The sequence below is a fragment of the Thunnus albacares genome, chromosome 17, assembly GCF_914725855.1.
Source record: "Thunnus albacares chromosome 17, fThuAlb1.1, whole genome shotgun sequence".
NCBI lineage: Eukaryota > Metazoa > Chordata > Actinopteri > Scombriformes > Scombridae > Thunnus > Thunnus albacares.
In genome coordinates, this window is record NC_058122.1 from 3,635,334 (window position 1) to 3,654,325 (window position 18,992).

The window sequence follows — 18,992 nt, forward strand, 5'->3', positions numbered from 1 at the left end:
TCAGTGTCTTGGCTTCTTCTCTGGTTTAGTATCAAACAGTTGAAAGATGATCATTGTTATTAGGACATTGTATCTGAGAAACCTGGAAAAAAAGAGGATGTGCAATGTGAAAATGTTTTGTATTTTTTCCAGTCTTGAATGAAAGATGTCAAATCTAAAGTGCCTGCAGGCTTTTACATCACTCTTCACATTTTCTTAGACTAACTGTTGCATTTTTAGGGAGATAAAACTTTGTTAATCTGATATTAACCTCTAAATTAACTGCCTCAATGTCATGGAAAAGTTGATGATATTTGATTATTGAAAACAAATACCGGTATTACAGGAATTTTACTGTCTAAGTAAGTCATCCAAAGAGTGGAGATTATATGCCAGCCTGTCAAACCCCATTCCTGACATGAAAAGGGATACCAAACAAATAGAAATTGCATGCTGGCATTAACATTTAGGTCAAATCACAGCTGTGCCCAAGTAAACCCTCACAGAGCTGCTAGCATGGCTCTATTTACAGTCAGCTAGTATTTAGTCATTTGTAGTGAAATAAAACAGAAACTATAGAGGTGGAAGTTGTGACTTTCAGCTTTAATTTGTTTACATTGCCTATAAAAAGTATTCACCCTGTCCCCTACTTCCCTGGATGTTTTCAGTATGTTTTTGTAAAACAGTGAATCACAATGAATAATGCTTTTTTTCACAATGATCAACAGAGAGACAAAATGAAGACAAATTGATCTAAATTAAGAAAAATATAAAATTGCACGAGCATTCACTCCTTTACAGTGATGCACCTGAATGATCACTGGTGTTGCCAGCTGTTATGAGAAGTTAAACTGAAATGTCTGAACTGCATTTAGTGAACTACCTCTGAGTATGACTGAGTTGAAATAAACTCCTGGTTAGGGCTGGGCCATATGGACATAATCAAATATCACAATAATTTTGACCAGATACCTCGTTATCGATATTGCAACGATATTGTAAGGATGACTATGGTGCTTTCACAAAATATTTACACAATGAGATTTTTGATAAATCATCATCAGTGATGTGGATATAATGACTAAGTGGGTAAAGGCAAATAATAGAACAACTAGAACAATCATTACAACACTGTAATGTAGCCTTTAAAACCAGGAAAAGACAACACTTATGCCAAATCACAATATCCAAAATCTAAGATAATATCTAGTCTCATATCGCAATATCAATTTAATATTCATATATTGCCCAGCCCTACTCCTGGTGATCACATATTGTAGGGTATTGTATTATAGTGAGGTGGTGGAGTAGCTGAGGTTGCCAAAGACATCACATATCAATATTTATACACGGAGCTTAGCAAATCCGTTTCATACAGTATCTTTACTTGCATAGCTACACGTCCAACAAGGTAGTGCCTGTATTTGAAGTAATCTCAATGTCTTCATAAAACAATTTAAATCTTGTGGGTTTCTTTTAGTACTGTTAACAAATCTTACATGTATGTTTTATACTTCTATAACAATTTTCAAAAAAAGTCTTTCCGAACAGTTTTTGAAAATTTCCTTCAGTTATACACAATTTTTTGCTGAACATTCTCCGTAATGTTCACCAGAACATTGTCTGACTTCATTCAATAGTTAGTATTGTATACACATATCTAACATACAGTTTATAAAGCACATTTGTGAATCAAAAGGTGTATATACTGCATAAGAAATGAACCAAATCCACATATAATGATTTGTTGCTATACTAAATGTATATTTGGTAGGTTAGTTATTCTGATGTTTTATAATTGCCAGTTAGATCAGACAGTTAATCTTCTTAATTGCATTTATATCTATATAAGTCATACTAAGTCAATATAAATCTGTTCAGTCTAGATAGATAATCAGTTAACAATAACATCACTGATATTACAACATCTCATCTTCAAATAGCTCAACATTGGGAAATACACTTCGTAAATAACGGTATTTCCCAAAATGTCAAACTATTCCTTTATTCCTGGCTTCTTCAAAGCTTTCAACCATAATCAGAAGGTCTTCATCTGTGGATGGAGTGTGCTCAGTTGTCATGGGGATGTATCTGTTAACATGTGAGCTCCATAGCTGTTATGATTTCATCTATAGCACTTGCAGTACTTCTCACCTGTGTTGGCTTAAGTGAAGCTTACACAACGACTATGCAAACCCCCACTGATAAGGACCCCATGTGATAGGGTTGAAAGCTTGAGAAAAAGCAAGTAAGGTGACCTTCAGTTGGAATGTTTTTTTTTTCTGTCAAAAGACAATTTAGAATTGGTTTAACTGGGTGAAACAAAGCTTGACAGAATAATTCAAGCAGATGATCCTGTTCATCATGTTCTTTGGTTAGTAGGCTCACTTTTTACCAGTAGTCAACCAGACAGTGATGAGAAGTCAGGATATAGCATGATGTTCAGGAAATTATTTATGAGAAAATTTAATGGGAAACTTGAGAATATGGAATGAAAGTGAAGATGCAGATTGTACAAACCGTGTGTGTGTATTTTAATGAGTTGTGTGCTGTAAATAAGCCATTATCAACAAAGATTAATTAAGCTGATTGTTATCCAACTTAAAAAGGAATATAATTACTTGATTTTATTGTGTTTGTTGCTACTGTATATACAACTAAATGGTTTTTAAGGAAACATAATTTCAGTGCATAGTATGTTCATCGAGAACATTTCTTATTCACAAAGAGTCATGGAGATGTGGTTGGAGTGGTTGGCAAGCATTCAAAGCACAGGTCTTTGACACTGGAGACTGGACTTTACATGCTGTACCCTGCATGTGTTCAGGTTTAGACCACAAGAACACTTTGGATCACATTAAGGAAAGGTCATGGTTTTGATTAAATATTGACAAAGTCAGCACATATAGTAACTGTTGACTTTGTCAATATTTAATCAAGACTAAAATCCTTCCCTACCTTTAACCAAGTGCTGTGAATTGCTTATGGTATACATAACCCTAAAAACGTTAATTACGCTTTAGTTGCCAGTGACACTTTACTTGTTGACATAACATCGAATCATCTGGGTGATGTCCTTGCTGTTAAAAATACATAGTATACACAGTAAACACTTGCAAACTAGTGGTTTATAAATGCTCACAGCTACCTACGTATGACCTGTGTGATAGGCTAACATTACCTATCTGAAACAAAACATAGCGCCAGTTTGATGTCACCACATTTAAGCAAATATCTTTCATTCAATATTCCCAGACTTTCATTCCATATTCTTAAGTTTTCCATTTCATTTTCCTACAAAATTTGTAGGCTATTGTGCTCCAACTTGGAAATGTTGAGTGTAACATCAGAGCCACGCTTACAGCACCATTTATGGAAGAGTCGAGGAGCAGCAGCCTGATAACATTTGTGCAAAGTCATTGTGTCGAGTCCTCTGAGTAGCTGAGGCTTCTTCTTCCCCAGTGGCTCTCTGGGACCTGGAAGCCTTTCCTGATCACTGGCTCCACCACCAGCTCCAGCAGGCCGGGGGGCTCCGGCACTGCCAGCTCCGTTACCCTAAACAGATTAGAATATGCCCTGCCCACCAGAACCAGCTGACCTGCAGGGATTCGGGGATCGGGTCCTCTCAGCTGTCGCCAGTACACCTTGAAGTGGCGTATGATGTCAGTTGGGAAGTCCCAGTGCAGAGTGGCATTGAGGTGCAGGCAGGGGGAGGTGGACTCCAGTAAGGTGCCAGCACCACGCAGCCACACCACGTCATATATGCACAAACCCTGAACCATCTGAGGAGGCACCTGCAGACCGGCTACATCCAGGAACTTGTAGAGAGTGACAGGGGAGGAGACAGACAAGAACAAGTAAAAAGGGAGGAAATGTCAAGTATTTCAGTTTAAGGTGTATTACATTTATAAATACAAAATGTCACATTTTCTGAGGAAAAATGTAAATCTGCTTGCTGTTGAAATTTTGCAGTTGAAACATTTGAAAGTTGAAATCCTGAAGCAGTTGAAGTGGCAGTAGAAATGCAAACACTGAAAGAAATTGAAATAGCCATTAAAATGGAAGTGTTGAAAGAAATTGAAGTTTCAGTTCAAATGTGAGTTCAAACCCTGAAATGAGGTAGGATAATGTTTTTGTTGTCGTTAAGAGGTGAAGACCTGAGACCTGAAAGGACTTGAAGCAAAATTATAAATGTAAGCATTGAAAGAAGAAATGTCGTCTGAAGTCTGAAATAGCTGAAAAACCGAAAGTTTAAAGTGGAAGTCAACATACAAATATTGAAAGTTGAAAGAACTGTGAAGTGTGAAAGGAGTTTAAAGGTAAGCCCTGAATGAAGTTCAAGTGTCACTTTAAGTATAAGCACAGAGTGAAGTTGAAGCATCAGTTGAAATGTAAGAGTTGAAAGGAACTGAAGTTGAGATCTCAGTTGAAGTTGAAGGTGATCAACTGAGCTGGAAGTGGAAGTCAACAGTGAAATAAACTGGAGCCAGTTCAAGTGAATAAACTGAAAGACGTCAGGTGAAGCGTCATTCGAAGTGTTAGCATTGAAGAGATGAAAGCAGTTGAAATGTCAATGTAGGAGTTCATTTTAGTGGGAAAAAATGTTAAATATCTCAAATTCACATCAGTGTCCATAATGACAGTCCTAATAAATAAAGATATAAAAACAAGAATAGAGCATCTCTGAGGTCAAGCACACTAATAATAAACAGTGTATTTATGTGTACTGCTGTATAGTTGTGGTCAACATGTCACATCACAGGGTCTTCTGTCACCCCATTCAGGGCATGTGTCTATGGTGGCAGCTTTTATCTAGCTCTCTAACAACATGCAGTGTAGAGAACACTTTGAACACTGCTGGCTGCCACTGTCTCACCATGATTTCTCCCACCCTGCAGGTGAAAGGTGTGTCCTGGGGCTCTCCATCCCGCTGGATGCTGAAACAAACTTCTCTGAGAGCACAGCCACGAAGATCCAACTGCGAACACCTGCACACAGTGACATGAAGAGGACAGAAAGACTTAGGGTACATCTCAAGTCTCTTATTTCATCTCTCCTCGCTCCTCGCCTGAACCGGAAGTTGTTCCTGGTGCGCCGTTTTGACAGGCGTCCCAAGTGTCCTATTTCTGCTCCGAGGAGCGAGGGTCGAGGAGTGAGGAGGGATCTCTGAGGAGCGAGGAAACACGAGAGCCGACACGCCCCCTTATTGGATATCAGTTATTGATTGGACGCTGCAGCTGATCAGACTGATCTGATACATCACTGCAGTTTCATAGCAAAGTGGAGACAGATTATAGATTAAATTTAAGTGTATCATTCCCAAGTTTTATGTTTTACTTGTTTTCTGATTCATCATATGGTTAAAAATCTGTTAATTGTCGGTCTGATCAACAAAAGAACCATAAACAATTTTCTTCATTTATTAGAAAGATTTTTCTTTTCATGATGTTATTTCCTCCATTAAACTGTTTCTTACTGACAGACAGACTCTTCTTGACTTTAACTTTATCCATAATAACAGTTAAACACATTTATATTTTACATCATTTATCGTCATTTCCATTCAGTGGGGCTGGAAATTCCTGAGCGTTGGGTTTGATATTAGTTTCATAATTTCCATTTTCCCTGAAACGTTTAGCCAAATACATATTTTCCAGTGTTCAGAAGACACCCCGATCATATCAAAAAATACAAATAATCAATAAATAGTATAAACGCATTCTGCGAGTAGAAATGGTTCCTGTGCCTCTGAGCAGGACACAGTATAAATGCAGAATGCAGGTTGTTATTTAGGTGTTTGTTAAACAGGTAATAGGCTGCAGAGAGGAAACAGCTACTCTAGCGGTGATAACTGTGAATCTTTATTAGTGTCAGCACAGTGCGCATGTGTGCAGACACAAACTCCATCAGAAGTTTCTACAGCTGTTAAATCAGACTGACAGCTGATCCAGCTGTGATCAGCTGTCGCTGTCATCAGAAACAGACGTCACTTCACGTGACGCTTCAGAGGAGAGGACATCTCATGTCTCTAAAAACACATTTCCTCGTTTCCTCTCTCCTTGCTTGGTTTCCTTGCCTCTCTCCTTGCATCCACAGTGGGAGGGACTAAGAAGCAAGGAAAAGATGCAAGAGAGGGAAACATGGATGCAATTTAAGAGACTTGGGATGCACCCTGTAGACGACCCTGTAATGGAGTCCATCAACTTATATTATTTGTTAGAATGCCTCACCTGACAGCCCAACCCTCTGGATTCAAGTCCCCACACAGCTGACGCAACTGGTGCTCTTCATCCAGGACCTCAGGAAATGTGCTAGTCACTACAGACATAAAAAACACAAACAGTTAGTGCTTGGCAATAACTGGATAATAAGTGGCAATAAGTTGGATATTCTAAAAATACAGTGGACCTCATGCAAAAACATTTCTGTATTCTTATCCTAAACCTCTCTTACTGTTGTTGTTTTTTTGTGAGGCTTGTTCCTACTATTGTTCCAAGTGAGATTCACCAAACTCTCTAAATTGCACAAACTTGTAAATTGCCCATTTCAACTCGATGAATACCGCCTGTTCATAAGTAGCTGTGTGTTGTGATTTGATTATTAGCATAATAATAATAATCATTAGCATAACAATCACCCCCAAATTGCTGTATGAAGCAAATGACAAAATGTAAAATGTAAATGTAAAAAGACAAATTTCACAACGCAGAGCATCAAATGCTGTTGGAAATCAGCAAAACAACAAATTCTGCAGTATCAGTATTTGTATTAAGAACCCAGAAAATGGTTTGACATGAAGTTGATGAATTACAAGATAACTCTAGCGTGTGCGCGATGGAGACTGTCCGGGTGCTGCACTTCCCTCGCAGTTGAGTTCCACCTTTTTCATTCCGTCAACATCACAAGCTGGAATTTTCATCAAAGGCGGTGGCCACTAATACAAAGGCAGGGAAAACCCTGCCATAAAGTTTGGGGACTTGCAAGAGACAGATTTAAAAAAGAATGTCCGAAGATATCATGACTTGCACCTGCTAATATAGGTCAAGCTCCAAATTGCTGGATCCTACACTTCCCATAATGCAACTCAATAGTGTCTGTAATCAGACCCTCTCTGCCTGGTAAATGCTCATGTCTTTTCAACTCCAATACCCCCATGTGTAACACAGACTTTCTGTTAAAAATCTGAAGTCTCAACCCCAATCCTGATGACATCACTAAGACATCATTACAGTTATTTCCTCACACTTTAAAAAGCTCCCTGAGCCACAAAAGACAGACTCACTTACCATGTGTAAAATTGGTGGAGTGCCCCTTTAAAATTGCCTCACATTTAATTATAGCTGGGTTTCTTTTGCAGGGCTGTTGTGGGGGTTTTGGTTGATGGACGGACTGTAAAAAACTCACATTTGACATCCTGGACGTCCATGTGTGTGCAAAGACTGGCGTCTGTTGTCTTGAGCTCCAGGGAGACCGTGATCCCAGCAGATGGCTTATAGATGAGGCTCACTAGGGTCTTGTGTGGAAGCGGTACATGGAGGGAGAAGATCCTGCAAGATACACAACAGACACAAAGAACAGTGGTGCCCATTGCAGACACACTCGCTTTCTTCAGTAGGTGAAAATGAAGTAAAGGTGAGCAGAAAAACACACACATACGTGGCAGAAACTGGAGATGTGTGAGCAGCAGGGATGAGGCCATCCAGCAGCAGTGAGCAGCCTCCATTCCAGGCATCCTCCGGGCAGCCGCGGCTCCTCAGCCAGCCTTGGCCCTCCAGCTCCTTGTGGTAGTACAAGGGCTGGATCTCCTGGGCCGTCAGGTTGAACCAGCTCCTGTTCACCTCACACTGCATACACGCAAAATAATACAATATGTTAATATTGGAGCACATCCAAAGTATCACATATTCTAGCAGCTTGGAGATTAAAAATTAAACAACTTCCCCAACTTTTAATTTAACCCTTACAACAGCCAGTAAGCCTGTACCAGGTGATCTAAAGGGTCTGACAGGCAGACTCATATCCAACAAGTGTGTCACAGAGGTAACTCTGAAATAACAGTTGTTGGCCCACAGACTTCTTAGGTAGACCAGACCAGAAGGGCTTTGTAATGGTGGAAAACTGGGATTATGGATGGACCAAGCTTTTAACTATTTGGAAATATAAGGTATCTTGTAATTTATGGACGTTTCCCTTATACTGGGATGTCTACATTTACATCAGACATGCTGTAAAGTGTAATAGTAGGTGATGTTTACCCCATAGGCTGGATGAACAAAGGCACACTATGGCTCAGATCTATCAGACAGACTTCAGTGATCTTGCTAGTTCATCTTATGTCACATTGTGTGAAATGGGTCTACTAAAATTTGACTGTGCAAGCTTTTGCCATTGCGCCGGTCTGTTTTTTTTTTTTTTTTTACTTTATTCAAAGATGGTGCTTATAATGTTGGTGTAAACCAGAGTGCATTTCATGATATATTCTGACTGGTTTGTAGACGTGGGTTGTAGCAGCAGTCACATTGTGAGAATTTGGTCCAAAATTTCAAACACAGTCAGAATTTAACAATGCTATTTAGGACTGATGACCAAATATTTACCCTGGCTTTTCTCACAATTGTCAATGTTCAACAAACTTGCACAGTGTATAGAAGGGCCTTAAATTCAATGATTGCAAAAAGCTGGTCAACTGCTGTGTGCTGACTGTCTTAAGTAGGCCTAATTAGCTATGGATTCTGGGTTAATAAGGACTCTGGGCCTTATTTTTGTTGCATAACAAGTGCAGGCAGCGCTCAAGCAGTTTAGTATCTTGCTTATCTGTGTGTTATTTTGGTGGTGAGTGCAGCGCACAACGCACAGGTGGGAGTTTCATTCAAAGTTTTGGATATTTTGGTGGAAATTGGGTTTTGGAAGCTGAGCTGAGTAATGTCATTCCCCTGACAATTTGGTGATTTTAATCAACAAAAGCAAACTAAATACTTGGAGCAAATGCACAGCAATGACAGAATAATGTAATGTACTTCAGTACCTGTCCTCTCCAGTAGATAGCCTTCCCAAAGCCTTGGCAGAAGGAGGAAATGAAGGGGAGAGGTGACGCTGGCCGATGGATGTACAGGTAGTCTGACAGAAGAGCCCAGAACCTGCAGACCAGAAAGGTTCAAAAACATCTCAGTCTCAATCTATTCATTGCTTTATTAACCAATACACATTGCCTCAGCTTTTCCTTCTGCTTTGTAAGCCAATAGTTATGTATCTATTTAAGTCAGTGTAAATATTGTGTTGATCTCACTTGTCTTGATTCTGGCGGAATTCTGTCTTATCTTCGTGGGTCTCGTACACCCAGCCTGGAGCAAAGATGGCTGCAGAGAAGTTGTGTTTTCGGATGATTTCTAGTGCCTGTAGAGAAGCAAAACAAGAAGGTGCACGCTATCAGTGATGTGTTCCATTCTGGATGGACGGACGGATGGCTGGATAGTGTGTGGTCCTCTTTATCTGGATGACAACAAATCAAACTCTAAAAAGTGAAACACACAAAAAAAGGAAAATTTGGTTGACAGATTCAAAAGGAAAGTGAGTAAAATAAATATGTCAATAACTAATAGTAGTTATAGAAAATGTTATATACCTTTTTTATCAGGAAGCTTTTATGAATGTTGGATATATTGCTGTGTTTTATTATCCTTCTTTTGACAGTTTATATTTTTGTGTAACTTAATTTTATTTTCCTGTTTTATGATCTTGTTTGGTTTTTTTGTTTTAAATTGCTGTTTTTAATTATTTTTTCTTTCTTTTGTGCACTTTGTAACTTTGAAAAGTGCTATATAAATAATTATATTATTATAAGAAGACTAGGAGTCTACAGCCAGCAGGTCTGTGTGACTGTACTGAACCAAACTGCTTTGAGCTAAACGCTAACATCAGCGTGCTAACATGCTCACAATGACAATGTTAACATTTTGATGTTTAGCAGGTCATTTTTTTACCACTTTTACATTTAAGTTTAGTGTGTTAGCATGATAATATTAGCTAATTAGGACTAAACACAGTGCAGACTGATGGTTCCTGGTCATGAACCAGAAGTAGCGGACAAAATATTTTGACCTGATGTTGGCACTAGATGAAAAGTTAAGGGATTATCAACTCTACTACAATTCATCCTGAGGGGAACATGAATGTGTTTACCAAATTTCATGGCAATCCATACAGTAATGCAGAGATTTCTCTCAAATCAACCTCATGGCAGCACTTACAGAAAAGCCACTAAAATCATTAGGATTCATTCTCTTGGTACCATGAATGTCTGTACAAAAATTCAAGGCAATAATAGGTGTAATCTAAAATCTAAAGGGTAGCTAGGCTAAGTTCTTCAAGCAGGTTGTTAAATATAGGAGCCTGATGTCAAAATAACCTTTAGCCTCAAGTCTAAATTAATAAAGAGAACATTCTGAAGATTCAGAGTCTACGATAAGGGGGTGCCCCTGTAGCTCAGGGGTTAAGATGCCCACCAAAATATCTGGACTTTTTAGTCTAAGCTCAGTATAGTTAAAATTAGTTAAATTTGATTTTCTGGTACACTAGCAGTGTTTGGTGTTTTTAACATATTTTTGCCATTATTTTCACTTTATTTCAGTATGCTATGAAACCTGCTTGAGTTAGGTAAGGTTGGCTTTTCCTGCTGAAGTTGTGTTAGTTTGTATAGAAATCAGGGTCACTGAGGACACCAAGGTAATGTATCTTTCAGAATGATGAGGCATTATGGCATGACCAAGTTTACATTCTGAGTAGGAAAAAAGTCTTGCTCACTCTGGCTCCATATGCATTCCTCTTTTATTAAGATGAGGTTTCGGCCCTCAGGCCTTCAAGATCAACAGTCACGGTAGGACACAAGCACTGGTATGTGGATATAGGCCACACCCTACTAACACATCTGATGGTGATTAGATAATCATGATTATCTAATCACCATCAGATGTGTTACCAAGGTGTGGCCTAGTGATAATTATGCTTACATAATTGCCATCAGATGTGTTACTAGGGTGTGGCCTATATTAAGAGACCAGACTTCACCTCTTAATAAAAGAGAAATGTATATGAGGTCAGAGTGTGTGACACTTTTTTCCTACTTTCAAGTCTACTTCCAGTGATCAGCCCTTGGTGTGTGTTACTTTTCCATCATAGAGTTTACATTCTACCATTGTGGCTGATTGTGTTTGGGGTTTTTTAATCAAATATTTTAAACATAAAAACATTTGTCTGATTTTAGGTCAAAAAGTGCTAAATTAAAAAAAACAAAAACATTTTGTATTCTCCACCAGAATTGTATAGTGTTCTTTATGTTCTTGTAAGTGAGTATAGAGACAGCTTTTACACCATGATGTAGAGAGATATCATTTGTAGAAAATATAACTGAACGGTTCAATTAATAAATAAAATGTGATAGCTTGTGATTTTTTTTAAAATACTGCAAAAACGTATACGTATGGTTGGCGCCTAGTCAAAAACCTCTTTGGTGGGTGGGATTCTGCTGCGGGAACCTCCAGTATTTCAAAAATCCTGACTACAGCCGTGGTAGAAAAGCAGTGTCAATGTTTCAGACCAGTCTCCACATTTACCAGCATTACCACACAACACTCTCATGTCTTTTCACGTTGCACTGAAATGAATGGAACAATTCAAAAAGAAACACAACGGCATGTTTCTGAACATCTACTGCATGTAATGCAAAACGTTGATATAAAGTATATGTGAAATGTAGAAAACATGCTAAAAATATGAAAATACTGGTATAGTCTACTGCAGTGTCTTCTCCAGGGAGACAATAGATAAATCCGAGGGGTTACACACAAACTCAAGGTTCTTCATATTCATTAACAGACACATATCATCCCCACTGCCTACCTTATTTGTTTCAAACATTCCTCCCACCACCTCGCCTCGGGCAAACACGTCCACTCCGATGTAGACGTCAGCCTGGCGGCCTTGGATCCCACTGTAGTTCTTCATCAACTCCAGGTTCTGCTCCGTCCAGTTGTAGTTGGTGAAGAAGCCATCACAAGCATCAAAAAACATCCTGTTATGGAGAGATGGATATGGATGAAGAGGAGAAGTGTTTGATAGCCTGGCTATTAATGACCAGACAAAATTATTAAAATCATCTTTAATAATGTAAGGTCTAAAGATCCAAACGGCCAGATAATATTAATTTTAACATTTTTAAACCATAGAAGATATTTTCATTCCAGACAGACCTGACTAGTCATATCTGGTTTCTGATTGGAAGGCATCAAGCCATAAATGTCTTTCTTTCTCTACCTGTTGGACTGGTTTAGTTCATTCTGCCATTTTAGCTGCCCGTTCTCGATCACGCTGTCGTACCACAGGACCAGGCTGCCGGGGACTCGCTCGTGCATCTGGTCCCTCAGATAGCACAGGAACAAAGGCATGTTCTTCACCGCAACCACCTGAAAGCAGAGGGCAACATGCACAATCTGTTTGCATTACAGGACATGACATACTACATGATGAAGGTAAAGATGTTGAAGACAAGGAACATCCACTGTCTGCTGTAACATCTTTAATGCTGTTTATGAGTCAATTTTAGAGCATTACTGTTGTTAATTTTTATCGAGAGAAGGAAGTTATAGGTCAGATTAACACTTATTGAAATTAACAATCAAAACAATTACTTTCAGTGCTATAATACTAACTTTTACGACTGCCCCTCAATGATTCGAATCATCAGTTGATGAGCCCCCCTGTCAAATCTCATTGTGTCAGCCAAATAACTGCACTTTTTTTTTAGCTGCATCATTGTACACACAGCAACAAAGTTTTGTCTCAAAGTCATCTAGCTGTGGTAGAACTAAAATATCGATGTGTGATCTGTGTCTTTTATAACAGAGCAAGAAATTCGATCACAGCTCATAAATACTAGGCTATGTTGACCAGCAGTCATACCAAGCTGCTGAGCCACAGATAAATACATACAAATACAAGTACATGACATTAACAATGAGTAATACAATTCAAGCCAGAAAACATCTGTTACCGGAACTCAAAGGAGCAAGCAGCATATACTTCTTTTTCGGGCTACTTATATACTGTTTTAACAGACAAGGAAGGGATGTTAAACTAAAATTAACCGCCTTTTTCTGTGCTGACACACAGTAGAAGATATGTTGGTGTAATGCATATAGCTCTTGAAGCCTGGAGCATGGACTGGTTTAGATGGGCTTCCTATTTACATTTAACTGCCAAGGATGTATGCACAAGTGAGGGGCTGAAAACACAATGCTAAACTGTCATGATGGTTTATCTATCAACATTGGCAACATTGGCAAGAGCTTAACTTGATGAGAAATGGTAAAATTCTTTCTTAGAAGTAGATCTAAACACTTGGTTAGAATGTCTAAGCATGTAAGTGTAAGCAATGGGTTGTATTGTGGTGAGGGCCTGTATAAAAGTCGTACTCACACTGAGTAAGTTCTCTATGTTAACGAGCCAGCCGTCGAAGCCATAGCAGTGGCTGATCTGTACTAGTTTATCAGCCACTGCTCGGTAAGACTCCTCATCTTTTAGGAAGGCCTCGCACGCCACCGCTCCGTCTGTCCACTCTGTGATGAACGTACCTGGAGAGCAGGTCAATCGCAGCATGAGATGTCATATTTCAGAGCAGACACAAGGACAGGAAGCCTGATTAAGAAAGCTGAATTTTTTTCAAATCTTGATACCCGATATTTCAAATATAAAATACATTTTCAGGTGGGTTTTGGCTCACCGAGAACAACGACTCCATGTTTATGTGCAGCATTGGTCCACACAGCAGGAGGAATAGTCACCATTTTGTGAGTGAAGTAGTTGAAAATATCAATGTACTGCCAGTGGTAGAAGGCATAAGGAGTTACTGCGTTTGTCCCCTGTACAAACCTTAACAACAGAAGAAAGCATGACATGGTGTTACAGTACATGGATGTGACTGTAGGTACAAGATCAAGAAAGATAGTGGGAATACAGTAATCTCCATTAGAAATGAACTAGTGCAGTGTCCATTCAAAACAATATCGATTTCTCAATACCTAGAGAGAAGTCATTTGCTGGACACAAGATGTCTCCTACTTCACTGAAAAGTCCATTCTCAGTCTATGTGCACTGCAGGCTCCACAGTTCACCACCACAGTTGTGTAAATTGTGTACTTGATCGTGATTGGCTTCCAAACTACTTGTGATGTCACAAATCATCTGCACAGGTAGACGTTTTATACTGAGATTTGAGGTAAACTTTCCTCCTCTAGCAGATGAATGTGAAAACTCTTCACATACATCACTCTGCACAATGAAGCTCAAACATCAAAGTGCAGCAACAGTGAGCAAAACAGATTTTTGAGTGGAGGGGGACTTTAAAGATACATTACATGGCCAGAAGCATGTGTACACCGGTGTCTTTGTACTATTGGTCTGGGGCAAGTTTTGTTATGGCACCAACTTTTTATTTAGCCCTAAATATGCATCCATACCTGTCATCTAGGTAGCCACCCATCATGTCATGAGACACCAAGGTCCGACGTGGACTACTGGCCAGAGAAGGCTCCCGAGGCGCCAGAGGGACAATTGCCACGTTAAAGGGATTTGCATCGCTTCGTTTCCAGGACAACAGCTCATCCAAATTCTGAAGACCACAGCTGATTGGTTCAGTAGTGTCAAGATCATAATGTTTGACTACGAGGGAGAGGATATTTATTTAATATTTAATATTTAAATACAGTTGGCATTCATCAGATAGTGTGTGTTGTTGATGCAATACTGGAACATTTAAGAGGAGCATGACAAATTTCTTGTAGTTGGATGTCTACACTGTCTTAACAGATGAACCATTGGTGATGAAGTCACTAACCTGGTAGTGGTGAGCGTATATACTTGATTACTTCATGGATACTGCTTGAATCCATGGGTTGATCCAAACAAGACGTCAACCTGCTGAAAGAACAAACTGATGTGTTAAATACCATGAATGTGCAATGTTTCATTTTTCTAATGACAATGTTATTGAGTTGCCTTATGGGAATTGTAGGATCCAGTGTTTTTGGATATTATTCCATACTAGGGACTAAAAGTCAGGATGTTTCAGCCTCTGCTGCACAGATTTGGACCATTTTAAAAAACCTATCTCTTGTAAGTCCCTCAAATTTATGGAGCTGTGTTATGTCTGATACATTATACAAATTTCATCCACTTAAACATTGTGGTACAACTTTATATTAACATACTCTTATGAACAATTCATAAGTTAATGGTTAATAAATCACTTATTAATGTTTTCTAGATGGCCTTTTACCCAGTAATACAACTTTTGGGTTGGCAGATTGTGTAAAACCCCTCTTGCTTACCTTCTTGAAAAGGCTTGTGGAAACTCTTGACCACAATCCTTGTATTAGCAATTTTGATTTATTTATAACTGCAGACTTGATGGCTTATTATAAACACAATTTGTCAAGATTGGCCACTTTCTATTGTACCTCGCAACACTGTTGATAATGATTCAAAGTGTAAAAATACGTAGATATGGACCTATTCGTTTTAAAATGCTATGATGCAATAGATTAACTCACTAACTAGCTACCCCTGAAAGTGACTGAGGCTGGTAAATATTGTCAAAACTCTAAATTAGTTAAAAAAAAAAAAAAAAAGAAGAAGAAGAAGAAGAAGAAGAAGAAGAAGCGCCTGCTTGGAGCTCAAGCAGCTAGTAAGTGCTGTCATGTGTTGGAAGTAACTGAGCAAAACAATACCGGCTGGGTTCAGTTGTGTCACTTGTCACATCGTCGTTATCTCCTCCGTCCTCACGTTTCCTTCTAAGGGGAAGCTTGTTTACATCCACAGTCGATGACATTTCATTACATTTAACAGAGAAACCATGGAAGTATTCACAGACTGTACGAGTAACAAGGAAACAGATTGCTCGAGATCTCGCGAGATTTGTACGTTAACCTTAACACTAACCCTAACCGCACTCGCGAGAGTTCGTCCCCCCGGCTGATCCAAGCCAATACACTCATGATCTAAGCTAGCATTTACCCAATGACAGCTAGGACTTCCGACCCCACTCCTTCAGAGTGAAAGCAAAATGTAGATAAATTTTTTTAAAAAAAAGCTCCAACAAAACGTGACACAAAGCCATGATACAGAATGTACAACCTGCAAAAGCATGTAACTAAACAAGCGATGTAAAACACCCACTTATTTTGTATACGTGTACCTTAAACTATTGTGTTTCTTTAAAAGAAATTGCTATTGATGAAGTTTAGTTTTTAGCATATTACATTGCAGTTAACTCTGTTTAGCGACTTTGTTTATATTACTGTTTGTTTTAGAGGAATTTTGCAGTTAGTTGTCCATGAGATGATGGACTGAGGCCAGCTGGACAAAGGAGCCAATCTTTTGTTATTGTGCAGACCAGACCCGTTTATTCGAAGGAGATTAGTCTCCAGCAAGAGACCAAAGGAGCGTTAACGCAGGGTACATAAGCAACAGTGCTGTGTGCTGCTCTTCTGTAGTCCCCTGGTGGTGGGATGAGTTACCAAACTCTGTTCAATCCGCAGAGTCCCTCAGTCTTTAAGAAAAGACTAAAGACCCAGCTCTTTCCCAAACTCCCCTGCACTTGGACTGAAGGAAGAGAAAAAAGTACAAAACAAAAAACAAACATTCAGAACCAAAAAAAAAAAAAAAATCTGCTTCTATTCACTCTATGCATTATCTCTGTGCACTGCCTGTTGGCACCTACGTCCTATAGGACTAAAATTTCACTTTATGACACTTTCTCGTGTTGTTCTCTGTTGTCCTGACTAGATCCCTGCTTGTGTTGTATCAGCTCTCAGATGTAAGTCACTCTGGATAAAGCCCCTGCTAAATGAAATTGTAAGTTGTAAGCTTACAATTAATCAGTGAGGTCAGTAACTTAGGTGCATTTAGATCACATCATAGACATATATGTTATTATATGAGTCTGAATGATCCCCTATATGTGAACAAGATTTAAAAGTCTTGCAAGAATAAATGAATGAGCTAAAAATGTCTAAATTTTAAAGTGCAAGCGAAAGATGAAGAATTGCACCAGAAACATTCTAAGTTTATCAAAGGTCTTAATTCTTTTGTTGTTTGGAGCTTTTACAACTATGTAAAAAGGTTAAAATGTTTTCAAATGTAATTATGCAATTTTAATTATGTAATTATGTAAAATTAATGTAATTATTTGCCCGAGTTGTTGTATGAGAGTTATGGTTGAAGCTGAATCACTTAAAGTGTTGCGAAGTATCAGCTGTTGAAGTGTAAGCACTGAAAGGAGTTGAGGTGTCAGCTGAAGTGTTAGTAGTGAAGGCAAAGTAAGGTAAGGCAGGTTTATTATAGTAACACCTTTCAATAGTTCAAAGTGTTTTAGCTTATAAGACATCAAAATCAGAATCTCTTTATTAGCCAAATATGCAGCATACAAAGAATGTGCCTTGGCGTTTGCTCCCACAAATACGACATATAAGAATAAAAGTAGAACAAGGATAAGATAATAATAATGAAATAAACAAAGTAGTTCTAAAATTAAATTTAAAAATTCAATACATAAAATGTATTGAGACAAGATAAAAGAAAAATTATAGATATATGAGCAAAAAAATAACATAAGCATAAACAAATAAAACATAAATACATGTTGGTAATGAAAAAGGAAATAATTTTAATGTCTTGGATTTATTTTCTAAACTTACATAAATAATCTTTTATTTAGGCCATTTCTGTATTTCTACATTTATTTATCTATTTATTCATGTTATTTTTTGTGCTCCATATATATATATATGATAATCCCCTTCTCACCCCCCTCCCATGGGGGGTGGTGGTGTGTCTTTCTCAAGCTCAGGTCCTCTACCAGAGACCTGGGAGTTTGAGGGTTCTGCGCAGTATCTTAGCTGTTCCTAGGACTGCGCACTTCTGGACAGAGACCTCAGATGTTGTACCTGGAATCTGCTGGAGCCACTCTCCCAGTTTGTGGGTTATAGCCCCCAGTGCTCCCATTACCACTGGTACCACTGTTGCCTTTACTCCCCACATCTTTTTCAGACTCTTTCAGTCCTTGGTATTTTTCGAGCTTCTCGTGTTCCTTCTTCTTGATGTTGCTGTCGCTTGGGATTGCTACATCTATCACCACTGTCTTCTTCTGTTGTTTGTCAATCAACACGATGTCCGGATGGTTAGCCATCACCAGTTTGTCAGTCTGGATCTGGAGGTCCCACAGGATCTTGGCTTGGTCATTCTCAACCACCTTAGGAGGTGTCTTCCGTTGTGACCTTGGGACCTCCTACCCATACTCAGTGCAGATGTTCCTGTACACTATGCCAGCCACTTGGTTATGGTGTTCCATGTACGCTGTTCCTGCCTGCATCTTACACCCTGCTATTATGTGCTGAACTGTCTCAGGAGCATCTTTGCACAGCCTGCACCTGGGGTCCTGTTTGGTGTGGTAGATCCCCGCCTCTATTGATCTTGTACTGAGTGCCTGTTCTTGTGCTGCCATGATCAGTGCTTCTGTGCTGTCCTTCAGTCCAGCCTTTTCCAGCCACTGATAGGATTTCTTGATATATATATATATACACACACACTAATATTTAAAAATGATACATATAAATAGGATTTAAGAAGACTGCATTAAAGTGGTGACACCCACAAGAAAAAGCGGGGCAGGAATCATATAAACTTATCAAATCAATGGTAAACCAAATGATCAATGGTAGGCTTAAAATTAAACACCTGTAGTTACTTCTTTCGCGGGCGATTTTCAGGTTCAGTTGTTTATTACTTCACAAACATGACTCAGGAGTTCAGTAGAATTGTTCCATAGCTTATTAAATTGAGAACTCTAGTTCACAGCTGAGGGTTTAGGGTTTGGGTGGAGCTGTTACCGGCGGCGGTAGCTGTTGACTCATCTTTAATGATACACTCTCCGGCAGTGTTTGCGTCATCACGCAGCAGTGTCT

At 38.9% G+C, this 18,992-nt stretch overlaps 1 protein-coding gene across 1 annotated transcript; it reads right to left on the bottom strand.

Moving 5' to 3' along the window:
* Positions 1 to 563: 563 nt before the first annotated feature.
* Positions 564 to 16,454, bottom strand: engase (endo-beta-N-acetylglucosaminidase). The gene is made up of 14 exons (XM_044331467.1): positions 15,759 to 16,454; positions 14,867 to 14,946; positions 14,490 to 14,691; positions 13,754 to 13,902; positions 13,450 to 13,604; positions 12,289 to 12,437; positions 11,875 to 12,046; positions 9,266 to 9,372; positions 9,005 to 9,116; positions 7,636 to 7,823; positions 7,384 to 7,526; positions 6,210 to 6,297; positions 4,856 to 4,967; positions 564 to 3,797 (listed from the first exon to the last, which is right to left on the bottom strand). Exons 1-14 carry the CDS (start codon positions 15,857 to 15,859, stop codon positions 3,396 to 3,398), a joined length of 2,160 nt encoding a protein of 719 aa, XP_044187402.1. The 5' UTR covers positions 15,860 to 16,454; the 3' UTR covers positions 564 to 3,395.
* Positions 16,455 to 18,992: the final 2,538 nt, after the last annotated feature.